Here is an 18372-nt window from a genome sequence, read left to right as displayed (position 1 = left end):
TGAACGTTTCCTTCAAGTCAGCGCGTACTGGGCTTACTTCAAGTGAAAAATTAATCTGGACTAACCTCAAATCAGATCTGGGTTGTCCTAAATGTTTCACTAAAATCCAAACCTCATCTAGGCCCAATATGAATGTTACATTCTTGTTTACTTGATTTTTTGATGATTTGTGTGCTTAAGTTTTATTTAAAATTTTTTTGGCTCAAAAAGGTTTTCAAGCTAATTTATTTTTTTTCTGTTTTGATCCAAAAAGGGTTTCAAAATTTAAAATTAATTTCCTGTTTTATTTTAAAATCAAATAAAATACTTCTTGAATGAGGTCATGTCTTTTCAAGTCTTTTCAAAGGATGATGCAGTTGCATGGTTTTGGAAATTCACTTTTGGGTACGGTTACCAACACTCCATCTCTTTCCTCCATAACTTCTCCTCAAACTTTTCAATTTCTTCCCACTCACTTTACTGCTTCTCTTCCCTCAAAAGACTGAAACTAACCAAATGAGGAAAAAAACTATTGCTAAAAGGCCTCCTCGTGAAAAGGTGCAAGCTTCCTACAAAACCTTCCACTCGCTCCCAAGACCGGACCTTTACCCCATCTCCTTCTCCTCCTACCTCTTCTCCTTGGTGTGATCCCATGGCACGAACCAAGAATCCCTCTAGGGTTACTCCTTCTGCCAAGAAGACACCACAGACGAAAGAACCTCCATCCAAGCCAGGGTCATCGAAACCGAGTTCATCCAAGGGGAAGTGACCAGCCGCACCAGAACCTCCACCTGAGTCCACACAACCAAAGTCTAGGTCTTTTCCATCACGTTCACAAAGAGGTAAAACTCGAGTTCCTCTTAAGTCAGTTAAAGAACCAGACATTGGCCCTTTTGATCACAAAGCTCACTTTTTGACTTCTCATTCGAACTATAACCTTTATAGATTCAAATCTGCCATGAACAATGATTTTTTTGAAGGGGTTATCCAGTATCGTACCCTATGTCCCTCTTTTCTTGCTGATTTGCCATCTTTGAAAAGAAAAGGTTTTCTATTTGTTGATAACTTGATTTTTCTGGACTGGAATCACCTTTTTGACATCAAAAAGCCTGTTTATCCCTTGTTGGTCAAAGAATTTTATGCAAACATGACTTATCATGAAGGCACTGCTCACTCATATGTAAAGGGCCGAGACATAGTTGTAAATAATGAAACTATTAGTGATACTTTGAAGTATACTGATGTTGGGCCTTGTGCTTACACTTCGGTTAAGTGGGATGAAGGAGTTGGAATTTCTTATCATGATGCATTGGCACACATCTGTGAACATGTTTCTTTAATTGATGGCATTACACTCACTCACAAAGCCCTAGGATATAAGCGTGCTCAATTGCACCGAATGGTCAACCATATTATTCTGCCTCAAAGCGGCTCATATCAAAGGGTTTCCTACACTGATACTCTTGTTTTATATGCCCTTCTCACCAAAACTGAAATTTCATTTGCATACTTGATGGTTAGATATATGTTTGACTCTGTTAGGAGTGAAAAGGTACAAAGCACTTCCTTATGGCATGTTTCTAACTTGCATATTTGAGTTTTTTTGGTGTTGACTTGACCAATGAGAACTATGAAAATATACATTCATACCTAAAGGGGGGTGGTTCAGTGAAACAGAACAAAGGACCCACTAGATCTGAAAGAGTTGTCCTAGATGATGAAGATGATGATTTTGTTCCTGAGGACTCTCCTGCTCCTTCCACTGAGGGTACTTCCATCTCCACTGGGAAGAAATCTACTTTGTTGAATGTGGTCAAGGATGTCGCTCAAGAATTTGTTTCCCAATCAAATCACATGATTGCCATGAGCAAGGAACAAAGGAAGCTTGCTAGCAAGCATGAGAACTTCCTGAAGAAATCAAGGGATAGGGTGGCTGTGCTCATGACCTTCATTGATAACCTACAAAATGATGAAGACATTGCCTCTGATGTTGAAGAGGAAGCTGCTTCGGAGGGGAATGGTTCTGATGCCTAGGATTTGTCTCATAAAAACTGCTGCTGTTGCTCTCTTTTTGTCTCATGAATTCTGTTTCTTTAGCAACTTTTGAACTGTTTCATTTTGGATGATTGTAATAACTCTAGCTATTGCTGCACCTTTGGTAGTTTAGTCAGTACTTTGCACTATGAGCTAACTCTTTTCTGCAGGATGCACGACTTTATTTTTTGTTGTTCTTGCTTATTATCCACCCTTGATGACAAAAGGGGGAGTAATAGCAATAGGATAATAGATCCTAGTACTTCTTTTGGGATTTTTGCTGCATTAATACTTGAGTTTGCATGCTGAATATTCTTTGCTGCATTAATACTTGATTTCACATGCTGAATCATTTTGCTGATGATATTAGCTTGATGTTGGGCTGATTATGTGATGTTGCTTATCTGATATTCCTTAGCCAATATAAATGTATTTTAGCTCTTTATTGTGCTCTCTTTAAGAACAAAGAAAAATAGGAACAAATAGGAAAGCATAAATTCAGGGGGAGCTAATCTTGAAAAGGAAAGGGGGAGCAACATAAAAGCAAATGACAAAAATCAAAGGGAGTTTATATACCTTACTCAATTTATTTCCTTTTTGATTATTGCTTAAATCATGTTTGTCATCAAGTGGGAGATTGTTGAGTTAAGAAATTAACTAAATTAATTAGTGATGACAAACATTATTTTTGGGCAAAATAAAGAATTAGTGTTGATTAATTATATTTACTTATTACTAATTATTTATTGTTGCAGGCCAAAATTCCATAGCCCAAATGGAATGAAAAACAATTAGCAAGGTTGGTGGGCTGAAAACAAAAAATCAAAAGCCCAAAAGAAACAAAGCCAAAGAAATCAAACGGGTTACATGAACCAAACCAATCCAAGCCCGTATCCATCCCACAAAGCTTCTCTTGTAAGATTGAAGTATTCACTCTTTCAATGTGCAACGTTCATCTCCTCTCTGACCAAGTCAAATCATAACTTCAGAAAAGTAAGAAAGAGAAAGAGAGAGAGCTTCTTCACCAAGCTAGTCACCAAAGAAGCAAGAGAGATAAGGATTAAGCTTGAAACTCAGAAATCAAATCAGAAAATCCAAAACCAAATCAAGCTTAGGTTACAGGTAAATCACTTCCTCTTTCATGCAACTCGGTTTCATCTCTTCTTCCTAACTCTCTGCTCTATCCAAAATGGGATACAAGGGAAAGAGGATTCCTGTTCTTCTCTGCTGTGTATCTACGGTCTTAAACAAGACTTGGGGACCAAGTTGGTTTTCAAGGGCTCAGATCAAATTGACCATGAGAAGATCTCTATGGTTGCTGCTTTATGGCTTTCGGTCAAGATGAAGAAGTCAGAAGAAAAGTTTCTACTCTGAGGATTAAGGAGAAAAAGTAATTCTGTGGGTTGGTGAAGCTCAAGGCTCAAGGTGTTGACCTTGGAAAAAGAACCAAGCAACATGCAAGGAGATAAAAGAAGCTTGCTGTTCATTCAGAAAGCAAGGAGAGAAAACCAGAGTGTGAGAACAGTGTTCTGTAAAGAAGTTCCTCTACTTGGATAATGCTTTCTTTCAAAGAAGCATTCGACCAATACTGAAGAACTCAAGCTAAGGTTTGTGAATCTGGTTTGGCACATAGCAAAGAGGTTGCTGATGAAGTCAATCTCCTTCATGTTTTACAGATTGTAATGTACTTTTCTATGTTTATCTTTCTATAATTTCTTGTGAGAAAAGGCATTGTGAGAAAGCTCAAGTAAAAGCCATGAGTGGAAAAAAGCAGAGTGATACACTTGAGAGAAAAGCCTAGAGTTATTTTCAGATTTCTTTAGGTATGTTTATGTCCTGTATCTTGTACCTGTAAGGTATCCCTTTCTTAGTTGGGTTAGCACTAAGAGTGAATAGTTAGGTATTAGCATAGCCAATGTCAAGTTAGGTTAGAACTTGAGTGTGAAAGGATTGGGTCAATCCTGTGAAATTGGTGTATGTAATACTGTTAACTATAGTGAAATTCTTCCATAGTTGTGGAGGAGACTGGATGTAGGTTGCATAGCGCAAGGCAACCGAACCAGGATACATGCTAGTGTTAGCTTTTCTCTTCTCTGCTGTGTTCTGTTTTCTGATATTCATGAGACAAAAATAAATTGTCTCATAAATTTCCACTGCTGAGTACAAACAGAATCAGAATTGAAAGTTTGTTTTAAAAGGATAATAACAGCAACTTAAAAGGAAGGCATAGATTCAACCCCCCTTCTCTAAGCCTACCACAACCTTCACTATTTATTCTCATTTTTTCACAAACCTCCAATCACCACATCGTATCAAGAACAACCCTCAGCATCACCATCGCCAGCATAAGGGATCTCTTAGTTGTTCAAACACATACAAAAAATACACAAATAGAGAAAATAGATAAAATAATTAGCACAAATAACATATAGATACAATAAGACATGCCAAATACAAGATACACACCTAATCAATATACACAAATACAAATGATGCATGCCTGTCCTATGACCAATGAGCTCATCTGTCGGTTATAAGTCAAATCCCGACATGTTCGGTAGCGAACCCTGAATAGTCCCTTGGTGTACGCATCTCCAAGAGGTATTCATATTCATTCATTCATCAATATCATGCATGATTCTCAAATCAATGCTAGGGAGTGTGCCTTGCTCACCTTCTCTAGGGATATCATCCGGAAAGGTCTAAGTGCTTGTTCACATCTTGTAACGGAGGGTCAACAAAGTGTCTCAAATCTCAACCCGTAACAAGTGGGATAAATCACAACCCTTGCATCTACCCAGTGGTTCCAATCTCAATTCGGAGCAAATAGGACAAACCACAACCCTTGCATCTACCCAGACAACTCAAATATCAATCCGGAGCAAGTGGGACAAAGCCACTACCTTTGCATCTACAGAGGCAACCCAAATATCAACCCAGAGCAGGTGGGACAAAGCCACAATCCTTAAATTTACCCAGACAACTCAAATATTAATCAAGCTCATTTTCATCATCCAAGCATATCAACTCATCCCTTCAATCACTTCCAACTCATTTCGACTCAATAATTTCCTTCCGAACTCTTTCTACCCTCTAATCTAACGTCCAGGCACGGACCCATGCATAGTAATGAGGGGGCACTTGCCCCCACTCCCATTTCATTTTTTTAAAACCAATATATATATATATATATATATATATATATATATATATATATATGCCCCATTTTAAATGACCCCTTACAATTAAACTATAAATAAATTAAGTCCAATTATTAAAAGCTCTAAACCCACTTTATCTTTCTATCATTTTGACTATTAGCTAACCTAATTAAATTTAGTATTCTTCTATTCTCAAGTCCCAGCTGTCACTCATTTATTCTCTTAAATCCTTTTCTTAGTTTCATACTTTCAATCTTCTTTTTCTATTCCTTGTCTAGTGGTCATCTTCTCTTCATCAAAAGGTAAATTTTAAATTTTCTATTTTGTTTTATATAACTCTCTATGACTCTATGTATCTTTTAATTTCATTATTTCTCTTTTTGATATTTTCAATTGCAAATTTTAATTCAAACAATTATAATTTAGGTATTAATCTATTTTTTTATTGTCTTCATGAATTTATATATTTTATTTTATTCTCAATAGTGGTCCATATTATTTATTTGTTTATCTTTCGTTCTATTCTATTATATGTAATTATGTTGCATATAAGTTTTTAAAGTGAATTGATCAATTTACTAATTTAGAATATATATTTTTTATTTTTAGAAATAATAATAAAAAATATTTCAAAAAAAACTACCACTAGAATCTGAAATCACTTCATTAGTTTCTTCTAATAAAAAGAAGTTCTTAGAATTCAATGTGAAAAACCTGGTAGCTAATCTTGGACAACGACCCAAAATTTCAAATTATGATCTAAATGACAGAGATAAAATGTGCACTTTTATATTTTTAAATTTAAATTAATATATATTTTGATAGTAATGTGTATTATTTTTGTCCCCCCAACATAAATTTTATGGGACCGTCACTACTACTGTCTCTATCCTCATTATAGGATTACGAAAGTGAAAGAGCTAGTTGGATAGATTAAAACAATTAAAAATCATCATTTTAAAAAAACAGGATAGCCATGCATACGCATAGATCATACGTATACATGATTTGGATTTTCTGCATATACATGATATGCGCACAAAACTATTTCACTTCTGTAACACCCCTCCGATGCGTACGTACGACTCCAATTTTTGCAACTTCTGTATAATTCAATTTTAATCCCCTAAATTTAGACCTCTTTAACTTTTTGTGCAATTATCCATTTTCCTTTATTGTTAGATAATTTTCAAAATCTTTCCACTAATTTTAATTTAAGATAAATTTTATCCAAATCCAAATCCTGAGCGTCAAGGTATGCCCCTTAAAAGTTGGCTAAAAATTTATTTTTACCAAATTCACACAATTCTTCAAGTTCATAAATTCTTAATTCAATCCTAAACCATTCTAAAACCATTTCTACATATTCCAAACACTCATTTATGAATCTTCAACTATTCATAACCTAATCCAAAATAAAGCCAGGCCCAAAAAGGATAAAAGCCCACGCAAGAGATCATGCCTCCTCTACACCTACCCGACCTCATAGAGGTCGGACGCGATAACAACAGTGCAGCCTTACTTATCCAAATAAAATAACTCCCTCTTAAAATATTTTTCATTCATCTAGAAGAGAAATTTCAACTTTCCTAGAAAAAAGAAACAGTTATCCACCATTTAAGATAGAACTAGTCCAAAAAGGTAGTTATCTTTTCTATTATAAATACACTAACACTTTCAGGTATATCCAGAACTCAATCTACTAAAAAATCCGCCTAAAAGCCTTGCTAACTTAAACATCAACCTCCTCATAAGGAACTCGGACGACGACATCTCAGCACCAACACAAGTCGGTCGCTATCTCAAAAGGATTCTGAACCTCACGTTCAGGTCCAAATCACCGTTTCAAGTAACCCTCAAAACAAGAGAAAAAGACAAATAGGTCCCTAACCTTTTGTCCTGCGGACATTTTCGTCCCTGACCATTGAAAAATACTTTTAAGTCCCTGACCTTCACAAAATTTGGACGGATCAATCCCTCCGTCCAAATGCCTCCGTCAGGGACTGATCTGTCTAAATGCCTTCTTCAGGGACTGATCCGTCCAAATTTTGTGAAGGTCAGCGACTTAAAAGTATTTTTCAATGGTCAGGGACAAAAATGTCCAAAGGACAAAAAGTTAGGGACATATTTGTCCTTTTCTCTCAAAACAAATACTAATTTCAACCTTACATTAGCATTTATTTATAGAAATTATATGTACAAACCCTATCAAATATTTGGATTTTTTACTTAAATAAAATAAACCAATACCAAAATTACTGGATTCCTTTAAATCAAATTTTGAAACGTAAATATCCTCTTTTTATTATTATATAAATCGTTCCAGGGGCATAAGGATTATATAATATGTTAACCATGCCACCCATAACGATTTATGCATGAATGACCTAGGAGAATAAGGAGTAAATCGTTGCAGGGCACACAGGGTTATAGGTAATGCATAAATTGTCCCAACCTACAAAGATTCACGTGATTTTGAGCTAAAAGCCTAAAACACAAAGGCTTGGCACGATTAACGTGTTAAAACAAATCCTCTTAAACCTGTCACGATTTATGTATAATAGGGTACTTTTATTTATAATATTTTAATTTAAATTATATCTATTTAAATTTTAACTTAAAAAATAAAAATATACTTTTTATAGTTTCAATTATTAATTTCATTAATAAGATTAAATTAAATTAAAAAAAAGAAATACTAACACATTATAATAAAAAGAGTACTAAATTTTAATATATAAATTTATTACTTTTTTAAAAAAAATATCAAAAGATGTTAAAAAATATAATTTAGAATAATATAAATTCATGTTGTTTTGAGTAACATAAATTTAAGTTTTTATAAAATTTTTAGTATTCGTTGTTCATATGATTTTTTTAATCATTTTTGTTAATGCATAATTTTTATAGAATTCTTTTTGTCATTTTTTTATTTGACTTTGTATAAATTTTAATTATTTTTTTATAATTTAAATTATTAATTTCATTAAAAAAACTAAATTAAATAAAAAAAAGAATAGTGACAAATTATAATGAAAAGAGTACTAAATTTTAATACATAAATTTAAGTTTTTTTTTTTTTAAAAAAGTCTGAAGGTGTTAAAAAATATAATTTTCATAATATAAATTTATGTGTTTTTGAGTAACATAAATTTAAGTTTTTATAAAATTTTTAGTATTTGTTATTCATGTAATTTTTTTAATAATTTTTATCGATGAATATTTTTCTAGGAGAATAAGGAGTAAATCGTTGCAGTGCACACAGGGTTATAGGTAACGCATAAATCGTCCCACCCTACAAAGATTCACGTGATTTTGAGCTAAAACACAAAGGCTTGGCACGATTAACATGTTAAAGCAAATCCTCTCAAACCTGTCATGATTTATGTATAATAGAGTACTTTATTTATAATATTTTAATTTAAATTATATCTATTTAAATTTTAACTTAAAAAATAAAAATATACTTTTTATAGTTTCAATTATTAATTTCATTAATAAAATTAAATTAAATTAAAAAAAAATATTAACAAATTATAATAAAAAGAGTACTAAATTTTAATATATAAATTTATTATTTTTTTAAAAAAAATATCAAAAGGTGTTAAAAAATATAATTTGGAATAATATAAATTCATGTTGTTTTGAGTAACATAAATTTAAATTTTTATAAAATTTTTAGTATTCGTTGTTCATATGATTTTTTTAATCATTTTTATTGATGCATAATTTTTATAGAATTCTTTTTGTCATTTTTTTATTTGACTTTGTATAAATTTTAATTATTTTTTTATAATTTTAATTATTAATTTCATTAAAAAAATTAAATTAAATAAAAAAAGAATACTAACAAATTATAATGAAAAGAGTACTAAATTTTAATGCATAAATTTAAGTGTTTTTTTTTAAAAAAGTCTAAAGGTGTTAAAAAATATAATTTTGCATAATATAAATTTATGTTTTTGAGTAACATAAATTTAAATTTTTATAAAATTTTTAGTATTTGTTATTCATGTAATTTTTTTAATAATTTTTATTTATGCATATTTTTTATAGATTGCTCATGTAATTTTTTTAATAATTTTTATCGATGCATATTTTTTATAATTTATATATTAAAAAATGATGGAAAAATTCTATAAAAAATATGCATCGATAAAAATTATTAAAAAAAATTACATGAATAACAAATACTAAAAATTTTATAAAACTTAAATTTATGTTACTTAAAAACACATAAAAATTTATATTATGCAAAATTATATTTTTTAACACCTTTTGATATTTAAAAAAAAACCTTAAATTTATGTATTAAAATTTAGTACCTTTTTTATTATAATTTGTTAGTATTTTTTTTATTTAATTTTGTTTTTTTAATAGAATTAGTAATTAAAATTATAAATAAATAATTAAAATTTATTCAAAAGCCAAATAAAAAAAATGACAAAAAAAATTTTATAAAAAATATGCATCAATAAAAATGATTTAAAAAAATTATATAAACAACGAATACTAAAAATTTCATAAAAACTTAAATTTATGTTACTTAAAGCAACATAAATTTATATTATGCAAAATTAATATTTTTTAACACCTTTTGACAATTTTTTTTTAAAAAAAAAACTTAAATTTATGTATTAAAATTTAGTATTCTTTTTATTAAAATTTGTTAGTATTTTTTTTAATTTAATTTAAGCTTCTCCATAAAATCAATAATTGAAATTATAAAAAATATATTTTTATTTTTTAAGTTAAAATTTAAATAAATATAATTCAAATTAAAATATTATAAATAAAAGTACCCTATTATACATAAATCGTGCCAGGCTTGAAAGAGTTTGCTTTAACACGTTAATCGTGCCCAGCCTTTGTGTTTTAGTTCAAAATCACGTGAATCTTTATAGAGTAAGACGATTTATACGTTATCTATAACCCTGTGTGTCCTGCAACGATTTACTCTCTATTCTCCTTGATCATTCATGCATAAATCGTTTCTGGAGAACATGGTTTATATATTATATAATTCTCATGACCCTGAAACTATTTATATAATAGTAAAAAGAGGATATTCACGTTTCAAAATTTGATTAGGAGAATCCAATCATTTTAGTATTGGTTTATTTTATTTAAGTAAAAAACCCTCAAATATTTGCCTAGAAATCATCGATAACTCATCATGTTCAATCTACTTCTAGCATGAGATATATCTTAACCAATAATTGTCATGGCTCCCAATTAGGTTAATAGTATAAAATAGAAAAAAGGAAATTGAAAGAAATCATTCCCATAGCCTAGAGTGAAAATAATATCGACAATGTATAAAGTCTAAGTTATAATCCACTAACATGTAAAATTCTTTATACCATCACCTCTTGGAAAAACAGTCCAAAAATTTGACTAGAGATGTATACTTATCCTTTCATTAGAAACAATAACACAAGAATTATGGCAATTCACAAAGTGCGCCAAGCCGAAAATCAGCCTATACAGGCGTAAACAGGCCCAGCAAATCAAGATTACAATGCATGCTTCATGTAGCAGAATCACAGAACTTACGTCACCCTTATTATCCTGAATTCGCAATCATGGCCATGAGGGGTTTCAATTAGGGCTATATGTGTATATATATACCTCTGTCATTTCACTCTTAAAAATGTCCACAGGTTTTGATCAACTGTCTTCTACACATAATTAAATATCTGAAAACACCAGCCCAGTAAGTTGGAGCATTAGCAATTACCTTCTTTACGTTTCACCTTTCTTCGTGCTCCCTTAGACTTATTTTGCAGAAAGGTAGCAAGCAGTTCATCTTCCTCTGCATTGAAGGTTGTAGTAGGTTCAGCCAAACTACTAGGTGAAACGGATCGGTCATCAACAAGATTTGGTGTCAACTGCCCGGTGCAATCAGCTGTGATGGCTGCCTTTTCTGTGCAATGCACTTCAGGAAGCAAAACAGACGCATGTTTTGATTTGGAAGAAGATAAAACAGAAGGTCCTTTAGTCACCTGACTACATTCTTTTGATTTGTTTCCCACAAGGCAATCAAGGGTGATATCTTCGTTGTCATCCTCATCACCAGTCAACCTATTTACATTCTCTGGTTTTCTCAGTAGCCTGTCAGAAACGGAGTTGTTTTGCACCGTAACCAAATGTTCAACTCCACCAGAACCACACAACTGAGACAAGCCATCTTGCTCAGCAGAGGGGCTTTGATTATCAACCTGCTTAGATACAACATTTGTCGCAAATGCAGAGGCAGCCCCGCCCTTATTTTTGTTGCATTTCAACCCTCTCTTATTTAACTTCATGTGTAGAAAGGAAGAAAGAGTTGTGTTGTCCTCATTTTGACTTCCAGAACACTCAACAACAGTAGACAAGCTTTCAGGTTTCAACATTTTATTCTTTAGTTTGTTCTTTGATGTTTTGGCGCCCTTGATTCTACTTAGTTTCCCACTACAAACCTGGATCTCAGCATTTTGTATTGTATTCTCAGCTTCCTTAGCATGAACTGAAGTATTTCTTGAGTTTTTCTTGGACCTTGTTCTTTTGGGAATATTGACATCTCCATTAAAAATCTTGGCCTCATCAATATCCTTTCCATCATTGTGATTTGTTCGTGTCTTTTTTGCAGGTCTTCTGGACCTGAATTTCTTGTGTTCATTGCTGCAAACCATGAACCGGAATTATTAGAAAATAAAAAGCATTCCTAAAATGATATTCAGTGTAACAATTTACAGCAACATAAATAATAATTCTAAAGAAGATGGCAACATATCTTTTATTTGTCAATAAACAAGGAGTTTATCAAAGGGAGATTAGGCAGTACCTTGACTTCCTCTTCCTCTTCCTAGGGAGATTCTCATCATCAGCCTCACAAGGAAGAGGAGATAATGTAGGTAAGGGAAGGAAATCAGTCAGTGTAAGGTTTGGGCGTTCAGATTCTCGATCAACAAAATTACCAGCAATCAAAGACTTTTGCTTCTTTCTTGCTTCTTGAAGCAAATAAGCTTGATCAGGAAATAACACCTTAAATCTCCTGGTCAATGAAAAAAATAGGAGTAAGACGCCATAATCTAAATATTTTAAAGAAATATTTTTCACCAGCCTAATTACTCCTAAGCTCATACTTCCGGCATTGAGAATCAGTACGAGGGGGCATATCTTCAGCAACCTTAGACCAGCAGAATCCATGCTTAGCAATTGCAGCTTGCAATCTTGAATCCTCTTCGTCAGTCCATCCACCCCATTTCAAAGAAGGGTTCAAACTATTCACGTATCTGCAATAAGAACGCCCAAAAACTTTATCATTAACCAATATCATAAAACATCTCTATTACCAATTTTTAAAACCTTTTGCATTACCTGTCCCTACATTGACATTGGGTCCGACCAGGAACAAATCTAGCTATTTGATTCCATTTCCGACCAAAAAGCATGACTGCCACTGTCAAGCGCTTGTCCTCCTCTTGAGTATAACTCCCTTTTCTCTCGGGAAAAAGTGATTTCTTCCATCTGCATCAATTATAATTTATTTTCATTAACAGACAAAATATAGCAGCTAAGAAAAAAGTTATCCTATTTAATACACTCAAAATCCATGCCAATTTATTTAAACAACCTTTTCATATACAAGAACCAATTTTTGTTACAATGAATGTTTTAATTTTAGGGACAGGATATCAGAAAATTGTTTTGATTTTGGATAATTTGTTCACAATCTTATATAAAACGTAATTAGAAGAAATAGCTGACCAACCTATTTGAGCATTGGGTTCCTGTCCGCCTTTCTAAAACAGAAGCCACAGCTTGCCAATTACTCTCTCCATAAATAGCTACAGCAGAACAGAGTTGAGCATCTTCTTCTTTAGACCATTCCCTATTTAGCATCGAAGGATTCAAGCTCCTTTGAAATCGAGCCAAGCATTGAAATGGAGTCCTGTTCGTGCCCAATGATTTGGAAATATCGAACCAGTTCCTAATTCCCATTTGTTGGACAAGAAGCAAAAGCAACCTATCCTCTTCACTAGTCCATGGTCCATGGTTGATCAAGGGATCTTCCCAATTCAACCACCTGTCGACAGTACACTACTAAATTAGTGGAACTTATGATGGGATCCGCCAATTCATATACATAGACATATCTTTCTATATTCTATATGTTCCAGATTCGAGATCACTAGATGAGTATAACAGAAATCTGTGATGGCAATCATCAGAGACAAATTAATCACCACCATGTTAAAAAATCATTTCATGTATGGTCCCACCTGCAAGATCAATGTTGCTCTCGAACTCATGAAATCCAAAAAAGTGGGTAAACTGATGGTGATCGTCATAGATCTCTGCAGTATTCTTCATGAAAAGGCAATGAACATGAAACAACAGTCAAAGAACTATGCGGCAGAGACGGAGCACATGACACACAGTGCAATGAATCAACAAAAAACATGTCTGCATTGTATAAAAAGAGAAAGTTTATCTTTCCCTGAAATGCACTGAACTGGATATTTAGTACCCAAACCTGAATTAACCAGTAAATTATAGGAAATAAAATCATTTTATTATAAATACAACATTTTTCTGTTTGAAACTGCCATATCATGACGCCTTCCTACTCCCCACACCCCCAGGGGCCCAGCTTTTTTGGAATAAGTGATCAGCCATATATGGCTGCTAAATCATTATAAAATATTGTAATGCATCAAATTAATATTGCAGAAGGTTGAGTTCAATCCACAGTTTCCCAATTACAAGCAAAATCCTCCTAATTCTCCTCAACAAACATGACATGAAGTGAGCATAGCACAATAAGAGAAACATAACACACAGCTCAATTGTAAATCTTTTAACATATTTTAACACATAAAAGTAGAAGCTCACCAAATAGGAAATACATACCTTGATTCACATTCAGCACCAGTACGGCCAGGAACATGAGTAGAAGCTAACTTATCCCAATTAACATCGGGTAAATATTTTTTCATAATTTCCGGTGTAATATCAACTTGGTTAGTATATTCCATTATGCTATCCATGTAATTTCCATCTCCATGTGGAACTTCAGAACTGTAAAGGGTGGAGATCAAGGGTAAAAGGAAATCAAAACACAATAGGCTGAAATGAAACACTAATATATAGAAAACCCAATATTGTTGTTACCTCATTGCTATTACCAACGATTCTTGGAATTGTTGCTTAATTCCCTTCATAAGATTTTCCTTTTCCTCATTTGACCATTTTTTTCGATCCAATGAACGCGGAAATCTTTCTAAAACCATCTTATAATTAGCAACATGACGATTCTCTGGTGGGCCAAAACACATTGGAGATTTTCTTTTACTATCACTCTACATCAAAGAAAAAAGAAAATTAAACCAAAAGGGTTTTTGATGTTTATCATAAACATATAAGAATCACAAAAGCTATGCTAAAATACCACCCAGTAAATGGAAACTGGCAAAATTCCAAATGTTCCATACTCGTTAAATGATTATTTTAGATTAAGAACTACGAAAGATTGTTAACCAATAGATTCAATCTCCACCAAACAGATACTCCAATAAAATACTAGAATCAGATAACAAGAACAGTAAATTTTCCAAAAATAATACAAAAAAAATGCAAAAGAAGAAAAATCCTTCCTCTGCATTCCAATTTGATACTAATCCATTTAAATCCATACCTGCATTAACTTGATAATGGTATCTGTTGAAATATATAACAAGTAAAGTTCTTGTAATTTTAAGGAAACAAATGTTTCAAAGATAGGAAAACCATAAATAACATCCAGTGATCTACCCCTACGATGAAGAAATGAAGGTACAAGAATATGTGACCAAAGACAGAATTTATCAGTGAAATTAATAACTCATGACTTTAGAATTTAGATAATTATATATTACAAACCAACCTTTTGTGCTGATATTAACAGGACACGAGGATCCTTTTTTAGCGATAAAGCACTCCCTGTTCTTCTTATGCATGAAGCTTGGAAGTCCTTAAGGATTTTAACATTGTTCCTAAGTCGCTTGTTTTCCTCAATTTTTGCTTCAATCTCAATCATCTTGCTTCTAATAAACTTCTGAAGAGACCTATTCTTCTTAAGGGCATCAAAAAGAGCCTGAGCTAACGGTGGGAAACTTGATCTTCTCCGTGGCAACCTGGATACAGTGCTGGCATCTGGATTAGAACTCTCAGCAAGACCAGAGTGCTGCATTTCAGTATTTCCAGTCATGAAATCTGTGGAATTAGTACGATCATGATAAACAGGGCATGTTTCACCACCTTCAACAATTACGGAAGATGTTGAACCATTAGCAATGTCTCTCTCAGGGCCTGGACTTGTGGCCTGATCTCCCTCAGTCATTGTACCTAAACCTCCTAGAGGATCCAATATTCATCAAAAGGATAAGCTCGTGTTAAACAAAAATAAATAAATAAAATAAAATAACAATATGAAGCAAGGCCAAACGGAGAATTCAGAGGCATCCTTAAAAAGCACATACACCGGAACCAAGTAAAACTAAGAGCTTGCTTGACAACAAATAATTAAGCTGTCTTGAACTTGGAATAAGTTAAACCAAACACATGCTTAAGTCACAAAGATGAATATAACGTCATAAAGAAAAAAACCCAAAGACATGTGATTAAGAAAAATAATCAATTAGTGCACCAAAACAATAAATATTCAGAATTACCGAAACAAAAATTTCCAACACGAGAAAAGGTGCCCTACTCATATCGTAGTCGGCAAACCGTTTGAAAATGGCGCGAACAGTCTCGACATCATCGTCGTCATCATCATCGAATACGTCCACCGGTGGCGGCGAAGGCGATGGAGGAGGAAGAGTCGCCAGAGGCTTGTAGAGACTCTGCAATCTCTGGAGATACTCAATATCTTCGTTGGACTCGTAGCCGCCGGAGTCGACAGCGTCGAAGGATACGACGGCATCGCCGGTGGCCAACAGTGGGTCGTTGCGCAGCTCGTCGCCGGAGTCCGTTCGAACCACGAGGTCAGTGGACGCGGCGGGAGGAGGAGCTGTGGAGACACCGCCGCGCACGTCGTCGTCGAAATCCACTTGAAGGACGGGGTCGGGAGGCGTGGTGGAGTCAGCGCCGCTCATATCGAAGGCCCTAGAGAGCGCCGCCAAGTCCTCCTTGAGGCCTTCGTCGTCGCTTTCGTCGTCATCGGTGCTTGAGAGACTGTCTTGGTCGGCGCGGGGAGCCATTGAAATTGGAAGGTTGGGGAAGTTAGGGTTTTGAAATTTCAGTGAGAGAATGAAGGAGTGAATGAGAGACCTTGGAGAATAGTTATGGTGCAGAATTTTTTGAGTTTGTAGCGTTTTGTAGTAGCAACGCGAAATTGGAGGGAGCTTAAGACGACGGCGTTTTTGGTCTGTTCTTTCTTCTTCTGACTCGTTGCTTTGCCGACTCTGTTTCCGTTTCTTTCTGTCTTTTTTTGGGCTGCTCCTAATTGTTTTTCATTATGGGCCCAACCGAAAACGAAATTGAAAAAAAAAAAAAAACACCTGAATCTAGGGTGTTCAAATCCAAACCGATCAAAATTAAACCGCTCATCTAATCCGATCCAAACCGAAAACCGATTAAAACTGCACTAATTCGGATTTGATTGGATTTTATTTTTTGAAAACCGCTGGATTGGATCGGATTTCGGTTCTACTTTTCATAACCGATCCAATCCAATCCAAACCGCACAATGTGCTATAATATTATTATTTTATTATTATATTTACAATTATATTTATAACATGTTCAATTTGTTATACATTTTTCTATTGTTTATGTATTATTATTATTTAATAAATATTTTATGTTCAAAATGTTATTTATTTATTTATTTTAACTAACCTATAATTTTATTTCTATTGTTATGTTATCGTTGACTTTTTAAGATATTGTTAAGACTTGTTATGTCATTGTTGATCATTTAAAATTTGATATTGAGACTTGTTATATGTATTTAATTTTTTTATTTATAAAACCGCAAATCCAAACCGATCCAAACCGCTTGTAATTGGATCAGATCGGATCGGATTTTCAAAAAATTTTTATCCAATCTAAACCGCACCGCACATAGATTAAGCGTTCGGATCGGATGACTTTTTTTCTTAAAACCGAACCAAACCGCACCATGAACACCCTACCTAAATCCACTTGAAATCCCTTAGTAGTTAGCACAGATAAAAATATTTTAGTAACTAATTTATATTTATATTTGGGAATATAAATTAATTATTACTATTTGACTTTAATATTTTGGTTTTCAGTTTTTGTGAAATTGTTTTATATTTTAAAATTATAGTAATATTTGAGTATTTTAAACTAATCTAACTCAATTTCAATAATTCAATCTAATATAGAATTAAATCTGAACTAATTTGATCAACTAACTTTAACCGAAAATTATAAGAATATAATTTTATAATTAATCAAAATACAAAAATATAAATATCAATGAGACATACTTCTTTTGTATGCAAAAATTTATGTTTATTTATTTATATTTATATTTATATTTATATATTTATATTTATCAACCATTAAATATTCAAAATTCTTTGTTATCATCAATAGTCAGTAATTAGTTTTTTAAAAAAATTATGTCCTATTCATCTATAATCCTTACTAACAAAAGAATGTCTATAAAAGTTTAAGCTATTCAATTTCTATATAAGTGAACAAATTAGGAATAAACTTTTATTTATAATTTTCAAATATTTAAATTAAATTGTTTAACTAACCTAAGTTTTTTTTTTTTTTTATGGATATCTAATTATCTACTTATTTCACTTTGAAATAACTATATTTTTTACTTTTAGATATTAATGTACTTAAATATAAAATAAATGTAAATTCAATAATTTTTTAATGTACCGAATATCTAAAAATTTAAAGCGAATAACATGTTATATTACTAAAATAGATAGTTTTCAAATATTTCATGGTTTTAAATTAGGGTTTACTGGTTTAGAATGGTATTATGTTAAGATGATCAATTTAAAAAAATTAAAAAAATAAAAAATTTAATTTGGCATAAATTAAGTGCACTCCATGGCAACCAATGAACCAATCACTACGCTCCTTATTGGACTGTGTAGAATCATTCTGTGACAGGCACGTGATCGACAACTTTACGCAAAGCATAGGCTTTCTCCTCGTTTTGCCTCCTTCAAATTTT

At 32.7% G+C, this 18372-nt stretch overlaps 1 protein-coding gene across 3 annotated transcripts; it reads right to left on the bottom strand.

The window, feature by feature from the left end:
- Nucleotides 1-10430: 10430 nt before the first annotated feature.
- Nucleotides 10431-16590, bottom strand: MYB4R1 (myb domain protein 4r1). Of its 3 annotated transcripts, XM_088489002.1 has the most exons (10): nt 15910-16538; nt 15459-15554; nt 15085-15353; nt 14334-14521; nt 14073-14240; nt 12931-13245; nt 12537-12686; nt 12302-12451; nt 12001-12210; nt 10431-11837 (listed from the first exon to the last, which is right to left on the bottom strand). In XM_088489002.1, exons 1-10 carry the CDS (start codon nt 16400-16402, stop codon nt 10904-10906), a joined length of 2973 nt encoding a protein of 990 aa, XP_088345128.1. In that variant the 5' UTR covers nt 16403-16538; the 3' UTR covers nt 10431-10903. The 3 variants fall into 3 exon arrangements, with proteins under 3 accessions (XP_088345128.1, XP_016203523.1, XP_020958477.1); XM_016348037.3 differs by having other exon boundaries at nt 15085-15554; nt 15910-16590; XM_021102818.2 differs by having other exon boundaries at nt 15085-15554; nt 15872-16008.
- Between the last annotated feature and the right edge of the window lie 1782 nt (nt 16591-18372).

Source organism: Arachis ipaensis, chromosome B5, assembly GCF_059453495.1.
Source record: "Arachis ipaensis isolate K30076 ecotype BB chromosome B5, ASM5945349v1, whole genome shotgun sequence".
NCBI classification, from domain to species: domain Eukaryota; kingdom Viridiplantae; phylum Streptophyta; class Magnoliopsida; order Fabales; family Fabaceae; genus Arachis; species Arachis ipaensis.
Note: the sequence above shows the minus strand (reverse complement) of the source record. Positions and strands in the feature narration are given on the sequence as shown.